The sequence below is a fragment of the Bactrocera neohumeralis genome, chromosome 2, assembly GCF_024586455.1.
Source record: "Bactrocera neohumeralis isolate Rockhampton chromosome 2, APGP_CSIRO_Bneo_wtdbg2-racon-allhic-juicebox.fasta_v2, whole genome shotgun sequence".
Taxonomy (NCBI): domain Eukaryota; kingdom Metazoa; phylum Arthropoda; class Insecta; order Diptera; family Tephritidae; genus Bactrocera; species Bactrocera neohumeralis.
Genome location: NC_065919.1, coordinates 6,637,216 through 6,660,673, shown reverse-complemented (window position 1 = coordinate 6,660,673; position 23,458 = coordinate 6,637,216). Strand labels below are relative to the sequence as shown.

The following is a 23,458-nucleotide window of genomic DNA, read 5'->3' as shown; positions in this document are numbered from 1 at the left end:
GGCTGAGAAAAAACCGCAAACAAACACTTAAAGTGCAAGCGATCTGGTAAACCATGACAAAGCGCCTACAAATTGGCTACCGTCAGCGAGGAGCAAACAACGCGCTGCAGTGTTTGCCTACATACTCACATGCCATGCTTGTTTGTATATATGAAATGCATACATATATTCTGTGCATGTATTAGTAGTGTTGTTGTTGTTTTTGCCTTGTCATTCGTACGCATTTTAACACACTCGCGCCACACACTTGCAATAAAATCCGATATCTCAATATTTATATTTGTTTATTTTTTGTATCCACGTATATACTCGTGGTGTGAATAAGGATTTGTGTTACTAAAGGTGTGAAATCATATGCATACATACATACATTCATAGAGGTGAGCGTCGAGTATTTAAGTTGGTGGCCACAATGTTGAGCAGCCTAATCGTCGGAAACCACAAGGTAAACAACAGGCCACTGAAGTAAGGAACTGTAGACTGATTTTTGATTTGATTTTTGTATGCTACTTAGCAGGAAAGTAAAAATAACTGTTGCCGACGGTAAAAATAATTGTTAAGAAAGGGCTTATTTTGATGTATGCAGTATTTCCTTTAACGCTGGAGAGTACGTCGACTAACAATCATGGGCAAATAGTGAAATCCCGTGCAGGGTTAACTCCAATTGGAGCGTAGGGCCATAATAAGAGCGTTAAAGTCGTTCCGATTTTTTGTCAGATGCGATAGTCTATCCAGTTAGTACAATAATTGTTGTTGTTGTTGTTGCGGCAAAAAACATATTTGAAGTAATTTCGAGGAATGGTAACGAGTTGACAGCTCTTGGCCGGATAAAATCCGGGTCCGTTCCGTTTACTTAGACTCAACTATCGTGGATTGTTAGATTGTTTATTATAAGAGTCTTCCAAGTCGGCATTTACCACACGTCGCTTGGAACTTTTCAGACGTTTGCAAAATCTGTACCCTTGTAGGTTCCTAGTTAGCGTATATGAAAATATAATATCTTACAAGTTCCGCCTTAGGTTGTCTCAAACCTTGATGAATTCATGGATTTTATGAAAACAAAAACCTTGTTTGTAAAAACACCGGTACCGACGGTTTTTAATCTTTTTTCAAAAATTTTACAAAATGGGGATTTTATGGATTGTGGCAATAAAAAATTTAAAAAAAAAATTTTATAATATTTCTTATACATTTTATGTGTATTTTAGGCCATTCAATATGCCTTTCAGTTCATAAAAATATCACAGTTACTTTACAAACACATTTAAATTTCAGCAAAATACTATTAGATACTAGACATTTCAATTTTAGACGCATTTCTAATTGCTTAAATAAATAAAACACTAAAATATGTCTGCGTTTTAAATTTTTGCCGTTAATTGTCAACTAATGCTTGCGGCTGTCAAATGTGACAGCTGTCACCGGTACGCGCCAATGTTATGCACAGCATTATGCTAAAGAGTCGGTAAAAAGGCAAAGCGCAATGTTTTCACAACTAATTGCGCCCTAAATAAAAGTGAGCGAAACAAAAATGTCACTTTGACATTAGATATTTAGGTTATGTTTATGCTTGCATGCATAAATATGTACATAGCCTAATAAGCATACGCCAACAAACTAGCGGACACACAAAACACTAAAAGTTCACAAAAGAAAAAAACAAAAAATCAAAAAAAATTGGAGGCAGATAAATTTCTCAAAAATCAAAGCAAATAAAACACGCAGAGAATCCAGCCGGGCAGTTGGAGGCGTCGGAGCGTAAAAAATTTGTCAACAATGTTATTAGCATACATGCTCGCTTATTTTTATTTATTTACATTTTGTTGTTGTTACTTGTGTTTTTATATTTTTTGTTTTTTGCAATGGCTTTTAATTTTTGCTGCCACCGACTTGACATGAAAATTAAATTTGGTCCGGTATTTTTGTTGTTTTTCTTTCTTTTGCCCTTTTACTGCTGCTGTTGTTATTGTTGTGCTGCTTATGTTTGTGTTATTACTTTTTAGCTTGAACATGTCAAAATCATTTTAGCCAAATATAATGTAAGACACATTCTGACAGGCGCTACCAGCAAAATGATGCGACGGCAAAGTTGATTGGGCGGATATATACGCACAAGCATACATATGGCTGTATATATGTACATATGTATGTGCATATATGAGAGACAGGCGTGTGACACATTGTAAATATGTTGCTTTGTATAAATATGCGCATGACTTTTGTGAAGTGAGTGGCCTTTTAAGTTTGCAAAGCAGCTTTGTGTGGGAATTTAGTATGTTTGTGTATGTATGCCATTATGTTGTAAGAAAGTTATAACTTAATTAGCTTTATTTTTTGTTTATAGGAAATATGAATTTATGTTATATTTAAGCCATAAATTATCGCGAAGATTATATAATAGATTACAGACGCATGTTTTTAAATACATGTGTATGTATGTATGTACATATGTATAATATATTTATATTTTTATGTTCTTTAAGCTAGTTGAAAAAGTTTTTGATTAAATTGTAAATAAAAATTAATTTGAAAATATTTTTAATTTTTATGCGCTTTGTAACTTCTTTTGCGCTCTCTGCTTGCCGCTGTTACCTGCCATCATATGGAATAATGTCTCTTGCGGAAAAATGGCAAAAAATGGTGAACCAAAATGTTACTTTTTTTGTTCATTATTGTTCATTATAAATAAAATAAAAAAATAAGTTGAAGATTGATTAGAAATACGAAACGACTTTTTCGACTACCCAATATTTATATGCTCGAAAAAATGTTATTTTATGAGTAATGATTTCGTTTTCCCATAAAGTCATTTATACCAGTCAAATATGGAACTTTATTTTGCTCATTTTATGCAGCCCTCTTCATAACTCGCATGCCAGCTTTTTTGTTGTTATTTATTTTTGCCGCCTGGCGTAGCATTTCATAAGCCAAGTTCTGAGTTTCGAATTCTTCCGAGTGTTTCTGGTATTTCTGTGATTTCATATACTATTTGTGTTTCTTTTTGTACGTACTATATGTTTGTAGTTTCACGCGTTGCGCTTGTTGCTGTTGTTATTATTAATGTATTGCCGTGTGTGAGAGATTTAGAGGATTAGTCAGGGTATAATGTTGCGGTATGAAAGGAATTATAAAAATGCTTAAATATGCCTGCGAACGGCCAGGTTGAACACGCGTTTGATTGCCTTTGTTGTTGTTATTTGTATTATACTCTATATACATATACAATGTATGCATATTTCTTGCACTTTTTGCTCTGATATTTCGTTGCTGTGCTTTTTCGATCATTTTCGCATATCAGCCGTCTTGTTGTTGTGGCAAATAAAATGCAAGATGACAGTTTAATTTTATGGTTTGTCTGTGCTGATCAGTTTATGAGAAATTTTCGATTATGATACGATAAGAACGATATACATAAATACACATATACATATGTATATGTACATTAAGATAAACCAGAAACCAAAAAATAATACAATTCAAGCAATCTTAGAGAAACTTGTATTGAAAAGGCATAAAAACGTAGTATTGCAACAACAACGTCATCGCACAAGCGGCGGCTGTAGGTGTATAGTCACGCTTTGGTCAAACCTGCAACAGCCGACCGTGGTGGCAGGTCCCAGCTTGCTGCTGCTCTTTTTTGGCATTTGCATGCCCTTTTCGCTCGTTTTTCATGAATTTTATTTTATTTTTGCTTTATACCTCCTCTGCTTGATATATGAGCCAGTCACATTCAGTAGTTTTGCATTTAGCGGAATTTATGAGTGGCCAAATTTTATTCTAAAATACCAATTCGAAGTGTTGTTTGCACGCAATCGACGCAAGTCCGCACTGCCAATGCGCCAAAGTCACGGAAGGCTGTGGCCAGCTATACAATACATATAAAGCTTGCAAATACATGCATACACACATATGTATGTGTCTACATTCACAAATATGTCTATTGCTGATATTTTTAGCGCTTAAATGTTGGCGAAAATTTCGGTTGCTGAAAGAGGCGTGTATTTCTAAGGCGCGTATGTGCATAATTAATTTAACTTATGACAGTTGAGGTAAATTGAGCCGGCGCTGTAGAAATTTTAGTATTTTTATGGAATTCCTTTTGGGAATTTTAGCTTTTTATAGTGAAAAATATAATCTCCTTGTGATTGTAAACATTTGAAAAGTAAATATTAAATTTTTTGAAGTCAAATTATTTTTGTATATATTAATGTACATATGTATGTATGTATGTATGTATGTATGTACATATATTCTTTTGCATACCTAGTATTAGTGGCACCAAATATTTTTCACATTGCACTTGCAAGCTGCCAAAACTTAAGCCAGAATATTAATATGAATGAAACAGAGGGTTACACACACCCCCTTTTGATGAACCCGTGCTGGTGCTTTAAGCGGCTCAAGCACGACACGCTGCGTTCATCAGCAGATAATAAGAATAAATAACGAAATGGCAACAACAACGTTAAAGAAGCAACTTTTATTTTACCTTGAAGGCATGAATATTTTAGGAAATTAAAAAGAAAAAAAAACAAAAACATTTAGTCCAATACAAAAAAAAAATACAAAATGGCTCCGCATTTGCCTAGCAACCCTTTTACCTTTTTTTACTATTCATCAAGAGACAATTGTGTCACAGAAGAACTTACCCCTGCCACACATGCGCTTAGCTAATAGGCGCATTAATAATAAATAACAACAACAATAATAATGAAAGCAGAATAAGTGATAAGAACAAACAGCTATTTTGACATTTAAAAGTAGTTTTTCGTACGCTCGACTGGCAGCGTAGAAGCGTAACAAACGCGCGTTGTCGACAATTTACAAGGGATGTGGCATGCATGCATATATGCGTTTCTTGCATGCATGTGTGTGTATGCAACCCCAGCGTAAGAAGCGTAGCCGCGTTGTCAGCTTCAAATTGTCACCATTTGTTTGTTGTACAGGTAAATAGATATCGATATTTTCCACTACTTATTTGCGCCTGTCCAATGATCGTTAGCGCGATTAGTGCACTGGCAACGCATGCAGACGCACTCCTTTGCTGGGCTCATTAAAGCGCTGCGCTAGAACTGCTAACTAGTTTATAGCAAGTTATGAAAGTATAAATATGACTGAAGGGCTGAAAGAGAAGGGGTAAAGGATTGGCATGAAGTAGCGGCGCAAATTCAAATTAGTTCTCTCCACACACACACGTGTCACACAGTATGAAAAAGATGAATATTGCCTGAAATGGGCGCTGAGAAAGGGTTGAGCATTAAGGTGGTCAAACCTGGCACGTATGCAATGAATTTACGTGCGTATATATTTCCATATACATACATACATCTATGTATGTATAACTGTTATTTAAGTTTTACCTTTTAATTAGGCAGTTTCGAAATTAGACGCCATTGTTATTTACATACAAGCATAAGCCCACTTACAATATTTGTAAAAAAAACATATTTATTGTTGTTGCTTTTGTAGTGTTGAAACGCCCTAACCATTTTTGCAGGATTTGAGACAGCTGCAGGAGTGCACGGCTTCAGTCAGTCCGTTGTACAAATGCTATCGCAACGACAGTGACTCCAAAACTGTTAGTTATTTAGTATCTAAGTAAAGTAGCGGTTATAAGCATAGGTTTTGTATGGCAATAATATTGAAAACGCTTTGTTCATAACATTTTTCCGGTTATGGGAGCTGTCCGGCTATGAGGGCTGTCCTCAATGGGGAATTTCACTGTAGTTATTTTGTTTTTTATTTACTAAATTTAACTTTGATTTTAGATTTTTTTGGTTTTTGCAAATTCTTTAATTTGGAGCACCTATAAACAAGCGTATTTAATTTCAAAAGGATTGCATAAAATTCTCTCTGACTTTTTTATTTATTTCTATATAGCACACACTCCTCAAGCCTTTCGATTATATTTTTTATTATTTTATTGCGTTTTTTGCTTACAATTGCTCGGCTATAGCTTGTGCCTAATTTGGCTATTAATCACGAAATCACTCTGCAGTAAAACGGAAATTTACGCTTTCACGTAAACATAAAAATAGTGAAATATTTTATTTACACATTCACATATGTACATATGTATGTATGTATGTAAGTGTGTATATACATATGTACAAATATACGAAAGTATGTGTATTTATATGTTTGAGCTATAAAAAGAAAGTGTGGAAATAGTAAACATAATGTAAATTGTGCACAGCTGACCGTGGAAAAAGCGGAAACACAATAAAATATTTAAGTTAAACGAAAAAATGCCGGCTTTCGAAATACTTAAGATTTTTTTTTTAAACTTTAAACTCACTATTTGAATTTTTTTTTTTAATTTTTTTTAACACCTGTGATTAATTATTCCAAATTTACATAATTGAATTTAAGTCGCGATTAGGTTAATAATAAATTATGTTAATAAATTCATATAAATGTGAATTTAAGCTGAATTTGCATGCAGTTTTTATCAAAATAATAAACTATGACTTCAAAATTAAAATAACAATTATATATCTGAACATAAACCAATTTTAAAGCCTTTAGAACACTTGGACGTGATTTTGAACAAATATTCACAAATTACATATGGATGTACATACATATGTATGTATATTATATATTTATTCTAACTTCATTTTTAGTGTAAATTAACATATTATATTTATATGTATGTATGTATGAACATATACATATACATATGTGACCTGGTCTACGGAAAGGGGGCTTAGGTGTCAAAAAAAAGGAGAACAATTAATGAGATAACGAGAAATTGACGATTATTTTTAACAGCTTTTCCCAGAAAACTAGTTTTCGCACGTTAGCTCCTTTGTCGTAGACCAGGTCACATATAATATTATTCCTATACATGTACATATACGAACTAAATCTTCTATTTTCAGATATCGATCTGAAATTTTGCACATGTCCTTTTCTTCCCAAGCAGCTACTCAGATATTGGATCCACTGTTATTGAACCACTAAAGCTTCTTCATAAAATTCGGCTTGGATTATTATCCAAGTCAACAGTACAATTATCGAACAAATTATTCACTATATTAAAAAATCAAATTCTTGTAAAAGAAAGTCTTGTATTTGTGAAGGGTATTACAGCTTAGTTAGAAATATTTAAAGCGTTTTCTTGTTATTACTTAAATTTTAAACCAGTATTCAAAACGCATTTTAATTTTATTGCATTATAAAAATTAATGTCATGAAATTTGCATTTTCTCAAACCAAAGGCGCTCACCCTGTATATGGGTTGCCAAAGTGTACCTAAAATATATGCGTGTGCATAGCAAATATGTCATTTAAATTGCTTTGAAAATCTCGTGAATCTAATAAAAAATTGCGCACATACACACATACAAATGTATTTGTGTTCAAGGCAATAAAAGAAAAATTATTCAAATGCAGATCCTGCGACCATTTCTATGCATGTTGTCCTTACCAAAGTAAGCTCAAAGGCATATTTACGTAAACATTTTTCGAATAAACGCATGGTCGCCATTTTAGAATGGCTTGTAGCTAGCTGGCTGGCTTATATGAAGGGTGTGCACGCACATTTACATGCACCTACACATACACATAGTACGTTCGTATGCACATTTAATGTCGTACTCCACATTTGACATGCAAACACTTTTGCTGTCATTTAAGCCAGTTTTGGCCATTAATTTAAATTCATGTGTCGCTGATGCCACACGCACACACGCTCACCGGCTGCTGCTGCTTGCCAGCCCGTTATGCAGTGTTTAAAGCATTACGCCCGTGCGCCATCACGCCCTTGCCTATGTATAAGCAATGACAAAGTACTATTTTTCACTTAGTACTTCCGCTGGAAATTCAACGTGCCGAAGAGTGAACGCGTTTCTTTTTTATTTTTCCATCTTACAGCGTTGGCTTATGCTTTCTTACTTTTATTGCTTTTTTTTAAGAAGCTAACGGCTTTAAGTACATAGAAGAAAAATATTGCTTTACCCACACTTCACAGTTGCTTTTGTGTGTGTCGGTTCATATGCTAGTCTACATACTTTTGGGGTTTTCCAGCATATTGCCGCATTTCTAGCGTATGTTTACCGTTACACCCCGTCTGCGGCAACGAGCAGCGTGCAAAATGCGCTAACAATGATTTATATACTCGCATTTCTCCGCAGTTCTTATTGCCTTGCCAGCAAAATAACTCGAATGTCGTAGAGTAATCCTTGTAAAATAGCAAATTTTATTTATTTCCTCTACAGCAAACCGTCTTAATATGAAATAAAATATTTAGTTGGCGATAAGTAACAGAAAATAATCAATGAAAATTCAAGAAGTCGAGGAAAATCGTATTTATGAACATATGTACATACAAGTACATATGTACTATGTCTGCCTGAAAGTGAGGTCAAAAGGTATCGATTGCAATCGCATTCCAAATCTGCTGCATCGTTTTAATTCTAATACCTTACCGACCGCCTACCGGCGAATACACAGAAACGTCCTTTAATCAACCGTAGCCAATTGCATTTCCAACACTTGCACACACACGTGCGCACACGCATATACATACATATGAACGCATAGCATGCAAACGATTTGCCAAAATATTAGACACGGCACCGAATTGGCCAACATTTAATTTTCCAACGAAGTGCCACTAAGAAAAACAAACAGGCGCGACAATCTCATTGAAAAAGAGACTTGCAAAATTCCAAGCAACACCGACGGGATATCGCACAGCATGCGCAGCAACACATTTTCAGCAAAGTAGGCACTTTGAAACTTTGAAAATGAAAAAAAATCACAAAGCGAGAGAGAGAGAGAGAGTGAGCGCAGTTTGGTTGCGCGCAAGCGAGATGGTGAGCGGAACAAACATTTTCTTCATCATATCATGTCGACAAGCAGCGTAACTAATTGATTTTCAGTTCTGACAACTGACAACTACACCAAACAACAACAACACCAAAGCAATTGCAAACAATTTGAATAACTAACAACAAGCAGAGAAATCAGACAAGAAATTGGGCACAAGATGCGCCAACGAAAACCTGACAGACATTCTAACTGATTTGACTTGACTGCAAGCGTTGTGACTTTTTGGTGTCTGCCAAATATTATTGTACGTGCATACGTAGTATGCCCGTTGTGACCCTGGCTCAGCTGTGCTGCTGCTGTTGCTGCTAGGGCCTCAAATACCTGCCACTATCGGCACATCAGGTTGTCATTGTTCTGTTATGCTGCGCCGTTTGAAAAATTAAGCAAAAAGGCATTTATGTTTTTCCAAAACAAATTCCGAGAAGGATCACTCACTCACGCGCTCACTCACTAACTGGCCAAATGACTATTTGACTCGCCAGCTAGCAGTTTGACACATATTCGCTCTCACATTGCGAGCAGAAATTGTTGAATTGTCAAAATTCGCTCGACTGAGTGACTGGCTGACTGAGTGGCCAATTGTTTGGCTGACTTTGCCTTTTTACCGGCTGCACAGACGTTCGCTCACTCAGCCAGCGGAAGAGTGCAATAAAGTCATCAATCATTGACATTTGCAGCCAAATTCGAAGGAGTTATAAATTCACGAATTTTATGCATTATATTGCAGCGTTTTTGTTGTGCGCCATCGCCGATGTGTATGTGTGTGTGTGTGTGGTGGAGCGTGTGTTGTGATAAAAGTTAGACAGCCAGACAATTTGCTGAGTGCGCAAAAGGCGCATAGCTTGCAGTGTCAATTAGCCATAACGGTAAAAGTGAAGCGAAAGGTTGCACAGAAAGGTGTTTGTTGCAAAGTAAAATTAATTTAAAGCGGAAAGTGGTTTTTTGGTGTTCAGTGGTAATTGATGTGATGATTAGAGAGTTTATATGTATGTATTTTAAAATTGAATAATTTTTCACCTAATTTTAAAATTGTAAAGTATTCACTCTCACACAACTTTTGTAACGTCATCGTTTCGTCATTTTTCTGTGCGCATTCTTTAAACGCTGATCTCTTATCAAAAAAAAAATATATATTGTAAAAACAATAAAAAAGTTATTGAGTTGAATTTGTATGAGAGAAGTTTTGTTTTGCATATTTTAGAACCGTCAGACTATTGTGAATGGCTCAAATGACAAATGAAAACACAAATTTCTCTTTTTTCTGATTTTACAATCTTAAAACTTAAATAATGATAGTTTTGACGTATGCGCAATCGTGCAACGAATCTGTTTTGTTGGAGAAATTGCTTTTTTGAATCAAAAACGTTATAGTAATCCCTTAGTAATGCTAAATATCTCCACCGAGAAAGAATCGTATTGCGCATGCGTCAGAATATATCTTAGAGCAGGGCCATAGAGATAACAGCAGAGTATGGGTCAAATACAAGAGAAAAAAGTCTGCAAAAAATTGTTGTAGAGCACCAAACCCCCTGAGCACTTCCGGCCCGGAAGGAATTTTCCGTAATATCTCTCACACTCTCATTCATGGTATAGTTTTTGTTCGATTCGCTACTCTCCAACGCTGACGAATCGAAGACAGCGAATATTTCTCTGCCAGACTTTCTTCTTTTGCTAAGCTAATTAAAATTTCGAAAGTATGCGGCGTTAGTTTTATAACTTTTCACTCTCCCTTAAAAAGCTTTATTAAGTTTCAGATGTTATTTTTGTGAACTTTCTTTTAAGCCAGTAAGTTGGATAAAGTTTTAATCCTTCTCACTTTAATTAATTTATATGAAGCACTTGATGACAAGAGCTTCATCTAGTCGTATAAAAATATACTTGCACACAAACAACAACTACATACATCTACAACTTTTCTACGCTTCCTTTCTTTCTTCTATGCAGAAACACTCTTCTTACACAAAAGGTAGTGAGACCATTTTAATGCCATTAAATCAAGTGTCAGCACTTCGCTGACAAACACAAAAACAGAAAAAAAGATAAAACAGAACTCGCGTAAAAGAGCAACATAGCGCACTTGTAATTGGCTTTGTCGGAAATGCATTTTGTACACTTCCGTTGCTGTCGCCAACTAGCCAGAAGGACGCACTTGCCGTCAAGTGAAACTAGCTACCACCTACCAACAAGCACTGAACAAGCGCAACTACATCTTGTTGAGATGTCCGCACACTAAATGACCAAAATGGCGCCGCACTTTGTTGGTGGCTGCGCAAAAATCCACAATAACACCAACAAATACTGGCAAACATAATAATAGTTAATGCCACTACTACGTAGTATAATATTAATAAAGTGTTGAATGGCAAAAAACGCCATGCTTTTATACATATACATATAATGTGTATGTTTGTATGAAAATGGTGGAAGATGAAAGTAAAAAGTGCTTAACACAAAATGGCGTAATAAAAACCGTAATGAGACCAGAAAGTTGTTAAGTGTGTGGGCGCTTGCTGAGTATTGCCCAAGTAAAACTATACAAGTTGTATAATACAAAAATACCGTTAGTGGCGAACAGCTGCACTGGCTGACTGCCTTTGGCCACAGCTGGAGCCCTTTAGGTTAAATAAATATCCATAAAATGGCGCTACGTGGCTAAAATGAACAGGAGATTTTGCAATTTGTGAATGCAAAGTGGCGGCGCTAAGTGAAAACTGTGATAGGAGAACAGCAGCAACTGCGTTGGCGGGAGGAGACCGTAAGAAGGTCGTTCATTAAGACTCCTGGGCTCCCATTACCCAGACCATAGAAAGCGAAAGTGTGGAATTTGTTGGAAAGTCTCCATTTATAAGTTTGTAGAATTATATTTTTGGATTAAATATTTTTAAATTTTTGGAACAAAATTTTCTTCAATTTAATTTTCATTGCAAGAAAAAATATTAAAAAACTTCTCATTTACCCTCATTCAACCTGTTTACGCCATCGACCGGCAAACAAAAATACGTATGCCACCTACAACAATTGTAGGTGTTAATGAACACACGCGTGTACCATGTTACAACAACAATGAGCACGAAAATCACAAAAGTGTGCAAACTGCAGAGAAAACATTTAGAATAAAGCAAAGACAACAAAACCAGTTGCGACTGCAACAACAATATCTAGTAAACTAGAAGTATAGTGGAGCAACAACAAAATTGTGCAGATTGCCAGTATAGAGCTGAATGCTGAAGTTCAGCAGCAGCCACCGGCACTGCAAACACTTGACTTGTCGTCATTGTCGCCAGCGGCAAAAGAAAAACACCACACAACCGCAACAACAACAAACGAAATGTCATCAATGATGACGACGACGACGACTTGCAGGCAGCAGCAGCAAAAACAACAAACTGCACACTAACAAGGAATAGCACCAACAGCAACATGGTCACCAGCAGCGACACAACACTTTCCAGTCATACAAACTCGGCCTCCTGGCACAGAACGAAACACACACGAACCAAGCAAACCGGTAAGCTAGGGCGGAGCAGATGAAGCAGCGAAATTGCAGGCGAGAATTTCACAAAGGCCACCATCGGCGAGTGGAGAGGCTCATCATACTCTCGTTCCAGGTGAAGATGAGCCGGCGGTGTAAAGTGAGAGCAGCAAATGTAAAACGTCGTCGTCGTCGTCGTCGTCGTCTGCATTTAATAAACACCCAGAAATAATAGAATTCATGAAGGGATGGACACAGTCATATGTATGTATGTATGTGCACATGTGTGCTCATATGCTTCACAGATTTATGTATTATACATACATACATATGCTTCAATGTATGTATGTTGCTGTATGGCTGTGGAGCTGTAGGCTAGCAAACCGTGTGTCCGTGCAGCAGACAGACAAAACTGGACATTGTCGTAGAGTGATGGCAGAAGGCGCAACGTTTGGTGGCAGGCATGAACACTACACAAACACACTCAAGCTTTTAGGATAGGAACTAGTGAAATTGAATGAAAATATTAAGAAACAAAATATGGGAAGGCCATTCGAGGACACCGTAGAAACTTCAACACTAGGCTGACTGGGCTGGAGCAAGGTGCGTAGTTTGTTGAGTGTGCCTATGCGTTCATATGTAACTATTTGTGTGTAAAAATCTTTACTTGAAGATTGTAAATCGAATATTAAAACTCTTTATGAAAGAACCTAACCAAAAAAGGTTCTGTAATAGTAGTAGTGTTCAATCTTTTGTTAACCACATTGACAAACTTTTACTTTTCAGAATCTTTTATTCGAAAAATAACACTAGATTATAGTTATCTTGCGATTGTGATGTTAAAGAATTTTTTTTAATAATTTTGGGTTACTAAAACGGAACATGATAGTAGAACATGATGTCGTGATGATTCGTATGATTTTTTGTGTTGTAGTCAAAGGGTGTAGCGGTCGAACCGCCGCTATTTACTAGAAAAACAGTTATTCGTAATGGAAAATTTCTGAACTCAAATTTGTAATCAGAACACCTCAAATACCCCACAGACCTCTTAGCACATCAGTCGCAAATTTTACCTTCAGTTTTGTTGAGTAGTGAAGTAAATATTTATGTATATGTTTTATATGCATAGATACAAGCATTCACTTGCATGTAGGTCCATGATATTTAAAAAAAAAGGATTTAAAATAGTTACACCTGTTTAAAAAAAAAATATTTTTTTTTCTACTTCAAAAATTTGTATAATTTCGTTTCGTTTTTATTAAACTCCTCTTACCATCACCTATACACCTTTAACACTGCCAGCTGCCTCCACATTTTTTTGAATGCCTGTGCACATTTAAATTCTTTCTTTTCAAACCTTTTCAATGCGTCAACGCACAATGGCGCCTATTTAAATTTTCAATTAAAGCTTACCAAGCACGCATACATACATCCATAAATATTCACGTCCATGTGTACAATATGCGCCTTTTCATTCGGCTTTTCATATTTAATTTAAATTTGTATACGCAAAGAAGTTGTGAAATATTCCCAGTCATAATGGCAACTCTACGCACTAACAACGTTAAAGCCGACTGTCTACAAAAAGCACAGAAATAGTGTATCTAGGTGTTGTTGTTATTATTATTACAGTTATTGCTATATGTACGCACGAGTAGACAAACTCTTTGTTTTATTAACGCCATTTTGTGGCCGTCATTATGTTCTGGAGCTGTGTTTAATAAACACAACACAACACTTCAACAACATAAACAAAAGCAAATGTAATAACAACAACGCAACCAACAACAAACACAAAGGGTGACAAAAAGCCAAAAACACATAACATAACAGACTGCAGCAGAGCCGACGGAGTGCAAAAAGCCTCGGTTTGCGTGTTACTCGGCCTGTCGGTTGGTCGTGGCTTGGCATTGCAGCTGCTGCGCTGCTTTTACAAATGTATTGTGCTGCTTTTACATATGTATGTGTGCGTGTGTAGGTTGCTGGCGCAGGACATGCTTGGTACATAAAAGGTGTAACTGGACAGGCGAAGTTTGCTCATTGTTTTTATTACAGCGACTTGTTTGGTGCTGTTGGTGGTTTTTGCTGTTACACTGCTTTTGTTATTAAAACGAGTGGCGCAATTTTAAAGCAATTATTGGTTTTGTTTTCGCTATTAAGGATGCTTTTGAACTTTATAAAGGTTGATTTGGTTGAGTATGGTCGTATATACATATGTATATGTATATGCATATGCATGCATTTAAAGACATACATATGTATGCATGTGTGAATGTTAACATTTTTAGTTGTGTGATAAAGTTGGTTGCTTTAATGCCGACAATTTCTTTGTATTTTTAACGATGTTTTATATTTCACGATTGTTTCGTATTTTATTGAACTTTTTCGACAAATTAACAACATATACATATGTAAATGTACATATGTATGTAAGTAAGTATGTCTGTGCTCATAATTTAGTTAATCAATTTATTATGCTTTGAAATTTATAATTGCTTACTTCGCTCGTAATTTTTGATGTGATTTTGCATAAGACTGCTGCACACATCATAATTTTTGCTGCACAGGAATCATCAAATGCGTTAAAATGTGATTTTATGCATTGCAAATATAGAAAATGTGGCTAATAAAAATGTTTGCAAAATTTTATTGCAAATTTGTGTATGTATCATAAAAAATATATGACTATTGTGGGAGGTGTTAGTAGTCAGACTATAAAAATTGGTGTTCAACATACTAGGCCATAAGTAGTGAAATATCACGCAATACATATTTTTTATTTAATTAGAAAAAAAGGAAAATTGGCAATCTTAAAAAAATGTTGTAGAAAATGTTTTTTATCAATAATATACACAATGACAACTGCAAAATGTCGATGAATGATAAATATGTATGTATATTAGTAGCAGCAGGGCCATAGATAGAAAACCGTGACCCGGGTATGATTGTAGTGAATGTGGTGGAGGAAAATCCCTGAACATTTTTGTAGAAAACTGGCTCCCCTGAGAACTACGGGTCGGAGAGAAATTGTCCCCGATGTCTCATTTATTATTTGACTTTAAGACTTAAAGACAACATCGGATAACAATATTTTGAAATAATTTTCATTAATATCCTGAATTGTAAAAAAAAATAATACAGTCGAACTTTTATGTCACAAATTTCTGTACAACGAAGCGTTCTTTGTCACGAATTAAACTCCAGAACAATGCAATTTATTACATTTTAAGTATGTTTCGTTCTCCTTATAGCAAACCATCTTCTAATTAATTTTATTTTCTACAATCATAACTCGAATTTTCATTCTTTTTCAATTTCTTCGTAACAAATTTTGCTCCGATTTTGGCTTCTACCATAAAAATATATTTAGTGGAAGTCTCAAATTAATAATTTGATGATGGAAATCAATGAACAGAATATAAATAAATATACTAAAGTATGCTTATGCGTATAAATATACATATATATGTACATATATATTATAAATAATAATTATTTTATATTATTTATTTTTTAACTTAAATAGTGTTTTGAAGTGCTGCAGAACAAATTCTAGTTATTTCAATAAATTTTCGTTTATAATATAAAAACTGTCATCATAAATCTAATTTTTTAATGAAAGATTTAATAAGCTGTCTAAGTACTATATGTGCAACTCACAATGGTCTTTGCTGCGCACATTTTCTCAATACAAATTTTGTATGTATAACTTCAACGGCAATAAAATGCATGAAATGAGCTAGAAATGTAAAATGTGTACATATGTATTAACTACTACATATGTATGTATGTATGTTTGGTACCATACAATACACTGTTAGATTATTACTGCTTCGACTTCTGTGTTATGGCGCGATTTGTGTTGAGTGATTTATGTGTAAAATTGCATATCATTGGAAAGTAATTAAAATGTTTTAAAGCGTAGCCACTTCGAACTTGTAAATGCTGCACTTACTTCATACACCTATGCACATATGTATGTACGTACGCACACAACTATAAACATACGGGCATATAACTCGCTGGCATATTTTTACACGCTTTTCTCGCCTTTCAACTTGTTCGATTTATTTAAAAAATTTTGTCGATTTTTTGCTACTTTTTTCTACCCTTTCTTGTTGCTCTGCTCGTTCATCTTTAGCTGGGGATTTTTAGACATAATGATGGATTATTATTATTTTTTGCTGCGGCTCGCACTACATTCACTTGTACAAAAGTTTGTACTTGTACATATATATATACTCACATACATACATATATGAATGTGTTTATTGGTGCGCGCATTGGAGATTTGAACGGTGTGTGTGGTGTTGTTGGGGGCATGGCAACGCATATTAAAGCATTGATTGGCAATCATTACGTGGCAGTTTTTCAATTTCGGCATTTTTCTTTAGTACATATTGTGTTATTATTAGTATTTTTGTAAATGTTTTTCTTTTTCTTTTATTATTATTATAATTGTATTTGTTGCTGTTGCGCTATTATTCCTTTTCATGTCCATAACAATAGCAAACAAATTGTTTCAGTTTTCAGCGGTTTTATTTGTTGCCTTTATTTTTTCTTTTTTCTCGCGGCTTTAATTGCATTTCAATTTTATTGTTATTATTTCTTTTAATATTGAAGTAAACTTAAATGAAGGTTTAATATACTCATGTGTCTGCTAATAAATGTACATACATATGTATGTATGTGTGTACGTATTGTTTGTTGGTGCTTTTGCATGGATATGGGTTCTTATGTTCTTAAAATGTTTTATTAATTTTTCATCTTTTTTTTTATGCTCACTTTTTGCATATTTCGGTAATGTCGATTGAGGGCGTTCACTTTTATGAGTACAACTTAATTTTATATTTCAAATTGTGTTAGGAAGAGAGAGTTAATTTTTTATATTTTTTCAATTGACTTGGACTTTCAGTAAATTATAAAGCAAATTCTAGAAAAAAAAATTATTTTTACACTAATATTATATAAGTTTTATTATTTAAAAAAAAAATTTAGAAATTTTTTTTATTAAAAATTATTAGTTCGACAATTTTAAATCTGTTTATATATATTTTTTTAATTTAAGGTAGTTTTTTAACAACTAAACTCTCAAAGCTACGCGTCAGCTCTTACTCAACACCTCAAGTGCCTTGCCAATTATCCACTTGAGTAATTAAAGCACGATTTATGTGTAAATATACAAGAATTCAAATATACCAACAATGAAGAGGAATTTCCACAACTCCAACAGCGGCACATTGACCTCATGCAACACCTTTTATTGACGCATACATACATACATACGTGTATTTATTTTATTTTCTACAATTCTAACCAACCAAGCAAATCATATACATATGTACATATGTATGTATGTACAACAAAGCACACGCGTAACACCGCACATCACTTGAGATGCCACTTGAGTCGCTGCCACCGGCGCAGCAGCAGCAGCAGCAGGCTGCCGACGTAGTGAGTCTTGCGGTTGTAGAAAATACGCCTCATTAAACACTTTTACAATTGAGAAAATAAATCAAAATTCAATCACTGATTTTCAATGGGCCAGTGAAGTGCGATAGTGTTGGAGTAAACATGCATTTGTGTGTGTGAGTAAGCGGCAACACAAGTCAGTGAAAGCAACGAATTTTGTTTGCCCTCATTTAGAGTGCATAGCATATTTATTTGGTAGCATGTATTTAGCAACAATGCAAACTTATTTACATCCAAACACACACACACACACGAGTACACATACGAGCACACGAGTGCTTAGTACATAAGGGGGCAGAAGCATTTTGGAGGATAAACGGAGGCTGCTTGCGTTGACACGTGTCAAAACTTCCGCTGCGATTGTAAAGTGTCACAGGAAATGCGCGTTTTGGGGCGGTAGAGCACACTCACACACACACGCAAACGCATTCTGAATGAAGCGACAATAATACCGTCTAAAAACATTAAATAAGCAAATGTTCATGGTAAGAGACCTCGAAAATGGGGTAAAATCATAAAATCGAAAATCAGTCTGCAAGTTGTTTGTGGCATTGTTGGCTGAAAGCTTTGTTCATTACTACTGTAAATATGTATGTATGTAGTTTTTCGCATTTAGAAATTGTTTACCACCACTTATTGTTTTAAATTTTATTTAAAATGCACTTTCAACTTTTGATTTAGTAGTGTTGCTTTTGCTTTCCAATGTTATTGTAATTATTTTTCGCAACTACTGCTCTACTATTTAAAACGATATATTTAAGTTTTCAGTATTTTTCGGTGTATTTGTAGATTTGTGTGTATGTACATGATGTATCGCTGCGGCTTTCCAATGATTTACTATGTCACATTCGTTATGATTTAGAGCTTGGAATTTAGGCTGCCAACAGCTTTATTTTGTAGACAAATTTACACTCATATATGCATGCACATGTGTATATGCGCATGTGTGTGCATGTATTTCGCTTTATTGGTTCAAAAACGGCAAAATTATTACTAAAAGCTTAGTTTGTACATTTTTCTTTTGATACAGATAATTTGAGCAAACTGTGATAGAAAGTTTTATTATTAAAAAACAAAAAAAATGTTAAGTTTGGCTGCATCGAAGCTATAATACCCTTAACAGGCGCATTTCCCAGAGCATTAAAGAGTTTAAATGTCGAAAAGATTCAGTTTGTATGACGGCTATATACTATAGTGGTCGGATCTGAACAATATGTACGCAGATCTAATAAAAATATATGCCGAACTTCAAAAAGATACCTTGTCAAATAAAAAATATTTTCGTAAAAGAACTTGATTTTTGATCGGTCAAATTGTATGTAATTTTTTCGGAGATTATAACACAATTTTACACAATAATCTGCGTGAAATTTCGTAAAGATATTTTATAAAATAAAAAGTATTTCAAACAAAAACTTGATTTTGTTCGTTCAATTTGTATGGCAGCTATATGCTATAGTGATCCAATATCAACGATTAAGACAAATTAGCAGCTTTTTGAGGAGAAAGACGCGTCTACAAATTTTCAGACCGATATCTCAAAAACTAAGCGACTAGTTCGTCTAACCTGATCATGTCTGGTTAAATCAACTCATAGAGCACTCGACGTTTACTTCTGGGTGTTACAAACGTAATATTAATATTCCCTATTTAGGGTATAAAAATACTGGAGTTACTTACATTATCTCGTGTTCACGGGTAGAGTGAGTATTTCAAATATATTTTTTTGTAATTCTGTATTTCAAAATTATAGTTAAGAAAGTAATTTGAAAGAACTACTTTGAGTTTAACATTTAACATTAAATTCGACGTCAAAATAAAGTGTTCTTAGTAGGAAGATGTGACAATTTATGAGTTAAATATTTACCTTAGTGTGCGTGTAATGTGTAATTTTTCTAAAAAAGATTTCAATGTTTACTACTAACAGCTCTGTTAAGGAAATAGTTTTATTCTTCCTGCTTGCTGTACTCTATTTCCACAGAAGCATGTGCCAATTCTATAACAATTTTTAACGCAAACATTTTCAATAGGCTATGAATGTGCACCATTGCCTACAAGGAAAATGTATCGTGCTCTCATCAGGTACCTAACACCTTGTAACAATTTGACAAATGAAAATTTCAGCACTCAAGGTATTTTGTAGAGTCTCACGCACATAGCCGCGCAAACAAATTTGGCCTTACTGACTTTTTGCTATCCGCGTTGACGCTGCATATACATATGTACATAGTTTGCACGGCCTCAAACACGCCGCAAGCCCGAAAGGCTTAAATCTGTGCGGATATATCGGCAAAATTCAATGCGTACGCCTACAACGACGCCGCCCAAAAATTAGTTAAACCGATTAGCGAACAAACATCAAAAGGCAAACAAGTTAAAACAAACTAAAACAACGCAAAGCTATAAGCGAATAAAGTCAAGTCAAAATTGCGATGCCATACGGACATTGTCAGCCGCGTTAACGCCTGCTGTATACAGGTGAAAACACAACGCCCCCAACATATGTATTTTACATAAATACAGTTACTATTTTAATGCGAATATTGGTGAACAGCGACTTACCGGTATGCGTCCGCTTGTGTATCTTGAGATTCTCGCTGCGTGCGAACACCTTGCCGCAACCGGGATGCGGGCAGGCAAACGGTTTCTCGCCCGTGTGCACGCGTATATGATTGACCAATTTGTATTTGGCTTTGAAGGGGCGACCGTTGCGCGAACAACCGATCCAGTAGCAGGCATGCGTTGTGCACTCTGGTCCGCCGACATGCTCCACCGTTAGATGGGTGACAATATCGTGCATGGTGTGAAAGATCTTATTGCATGTCTTGCGGCCGTTCGGACCGCCCGGTTGATCCGGATCCACCCAAAGGCATTGCATCTCTTGCTTAATGGCAGACGCTGCCGACGGCTGGTGGCGCATATAGCGTAGAAAAGCGCCCGCACCAGCTGGATGCATGGACATGGCGGGATGTTGATGATGATGCACCGACGGAAAATTTGTATGATGTTGTGCGTGATGTGCATACGGATGCGCATAGTCGGCCATGCCCATGCGCATCTGATGTTGATGATGATGCGCGGCCGCGGCATGATGATGTGCCGCCGCATGGAAGGGGTGATTGCCAAAGGATGTGGTCAAATCGGGATGCTGAGCATGTGTGGCGGGAAATGAGGGAAATAGCATTGAGTCGGCCGTTGCAGCGGTGGTGGCGGCACTTTGACCGACCAGTTGCGTTGTTGCGGCACCGGTCATGTAATCGTTGTCTGTGCGGCGACCAAGCAAAAAATCACGTGATGAATACGCCGAACCGAGTTGTGTATTGAAGTGGCTGTAGCCGCTGTTCTGATAGGCGGCAGCACTGGCGGCTGACGCGCTTACGGGCGACGACATGTCACTGACGCTGGTGCCCAGCGACATTGCTGAGGACATCAGACCGCTGGTGTCCAATTGTTGTGCCTGTTGTTGTTGGGATTGCTGCTGTTGCGCTTGTTGTTGCTGCTGCTGTTGCACTTGTTGTTGTTGCTGCTGTTGTTGCTGTGCATGTTGTTGTTGCGCGCTGCCACCCAGTAAATCCGATTGATTGGTCGGCGTAGTCGGTGACATACGCAGCCCATAAGTAGCCAGATGGTGCTGGGAGGGCGTGGGATCGATAAAAGCGTTCATCATCATTTTGATGGCTTAAAAAGGATTGAAAGTAATACGCGAAAGTTCGATTTGTAAATGCGTCACTGTCACTGTTTTTGGACGCTTTACGTAGAGTAAAGTTGTAAGAAAAACAAGTGCTACTCAAACTGTTGTGAGTTGGTGCAAAACAGTTCGCTGAGCTTGTTTACGTTTAGTTTATTTAATATTTCAACCACTTTGGTTTATGCATAAATTCTTATATACGAAACCACTTAAAACATCAAAGTGACTGTTTTTTTTATTTATTTAAATTTGTTTTTGCTTTTTTTTATATTTTGTAAGCATACATTTTGCTCACATTTTTTTTCACTGAAAATCACTGCGTTCGTTTACCGTCGCATTTCTGGTGTTTTCTCTTTTATCGAATATACAACCCTTCACATTGATTTCTTAATATTTCAGTATTGTAGAATAATTTTTGTAATATTTTTCAAAACAAATTCTCACTTTATTAAAATAAAATAATAATCCCGTCCGCGACACCGTCATAAACAGCGCTCCGTATTACCAGCCGCTGATCCGTCTATTGGCTGTGCGCACGAATAACTTCTAACTGCGTTTGCGTTCGTTTCCGTTAGTGATCTGTACAATTGGGAATTGCCTATGCCACTGCATACAGTTGCTAGCATGCGGCCGACCGTACCTTTCCGAGTGGTATCGTGTCGTGTGTGTTGTCGTCGTGGTCGACGCTGTGCGAATGCGGGGTGCACAGTGGTTGGTTTGACTCCTTCGGCATACGTGCAGGCGCTGGCCATCAAGCAGGCACACAACAACAAAAACACAAAACAAAAACAACACTGCATGCCTAGCACTACGCCTATGTTTGTTTGTATGCTATCGAAGACCGACGGCTCAGACTGGCTGGTGGCTGTCTGCCTGTGAAGTGACTCGAGCGCCGTTGTAGTGGTGCCCTGCATGTGTGCAACAGCAAGAGCTCGCATGCCACATGCCGTGGCTTTTGTTGCACGCACGCAGCCAAAAGCAGCGCCCAAAATCTACGAGGTGAATATAGATGATATGAGAAGGCATTAGCTAAATAGTCGCACCAGCCTAAACAAATTGGCACTGATGTGAATAGCACAGCTAGCTGTGAGAGTGGTGTGTAAGCAAGTTATTGAGGTGAATTTCAAAAGTGGAAAGACTGGTTTCTCAGTTGTCATGCAACGTACGGTAGAGGAAAGGAGCTGGCATATAACTCAAAAATGGCCGTTATTCGATATAAAACGCACAAGCTAAAACGAGGCCAAGCAGGACTTTGCTCAATTCCAATGGGGATAACTAGACACAGGCGTGCAAGTGAAATAGCAGTTTTTATAAAATCGTACAACAACAACTTTGATTTAGGTAAGGCAGCGGGCATTTGCGTAACTGCAGAAGCATAATTCTCAAACTCACTCTATCGCATTCACACCCATAGTGGTGGCTGCGGGGCTGCAAACAGCAATGGTGGTTAACAAAAGCAGAGAAATAAAAGGGGAAACGTCCGCCCACTACAAACAAGCGCTTTAAGCTTAGCTGTGAGCACACAGAAAATTGGAACTAAAAGCTTGTAACTTTTGCGTGGGCGTGTGCACGTTGTAAATTGTTCATTTTTACCACTTTTCTTTGACTTCTTTGTCAAACAGCTCAAACTGCCTGTACATCCAGTAGCCGCACGCGTGGGCGTGTTTACGCATGCCACCTAAGCATATATACATATGGTGCAAGCTCTTGGCGTTCAGTGCCCTGCGCCCCATTTGTGACGCTGCAGCAGCAATTAGCAACGCTCTGATTGGTCAATGTTGCAACGCGCACATGAATATGAAGTCAGCTTTGCAAGGCGTTGCTATGCGTTCATGCGGCTAATGTTTCTACAAATAATATGTCATAACAGCGTGGTGATGTATGGAAACAAGCATTCAAAACAGAACAATACAAAGGAAAAAACATGCACACTTATACATTTTCAAATTTACAAAGCTTAGCTATAGTGACCGCTATGAAAACAATCA

General features: G+C 36.4%; 1 protein-coding gene across 1 annotated transcript in view; it reads right to left on the bottom strand.

Moving 5' to 3' along the window:
* Positions 1-22,275, bottom strand: part of LOC126761143 (pair-rule protein odd-paired) — a 46,773-nt gene extending 24,498 nt beyond the window's left edge. Inside the window, exon 1 of the mRNA XM_050477099.1 lies at positions 20,345-22,275. Coding sequence (XP_050333056.1) covers positions 20,345-21,452 — 1,108 coding nt within the window. The 5' untranslated portion in view covers positions 21,453-22,275. The remainder of the gene's footprint in view (positions 1-20,344) is intronic.
* Between the last annotated feature and the right edge of the window lie 1,183 nt (positions 22,276-23,458).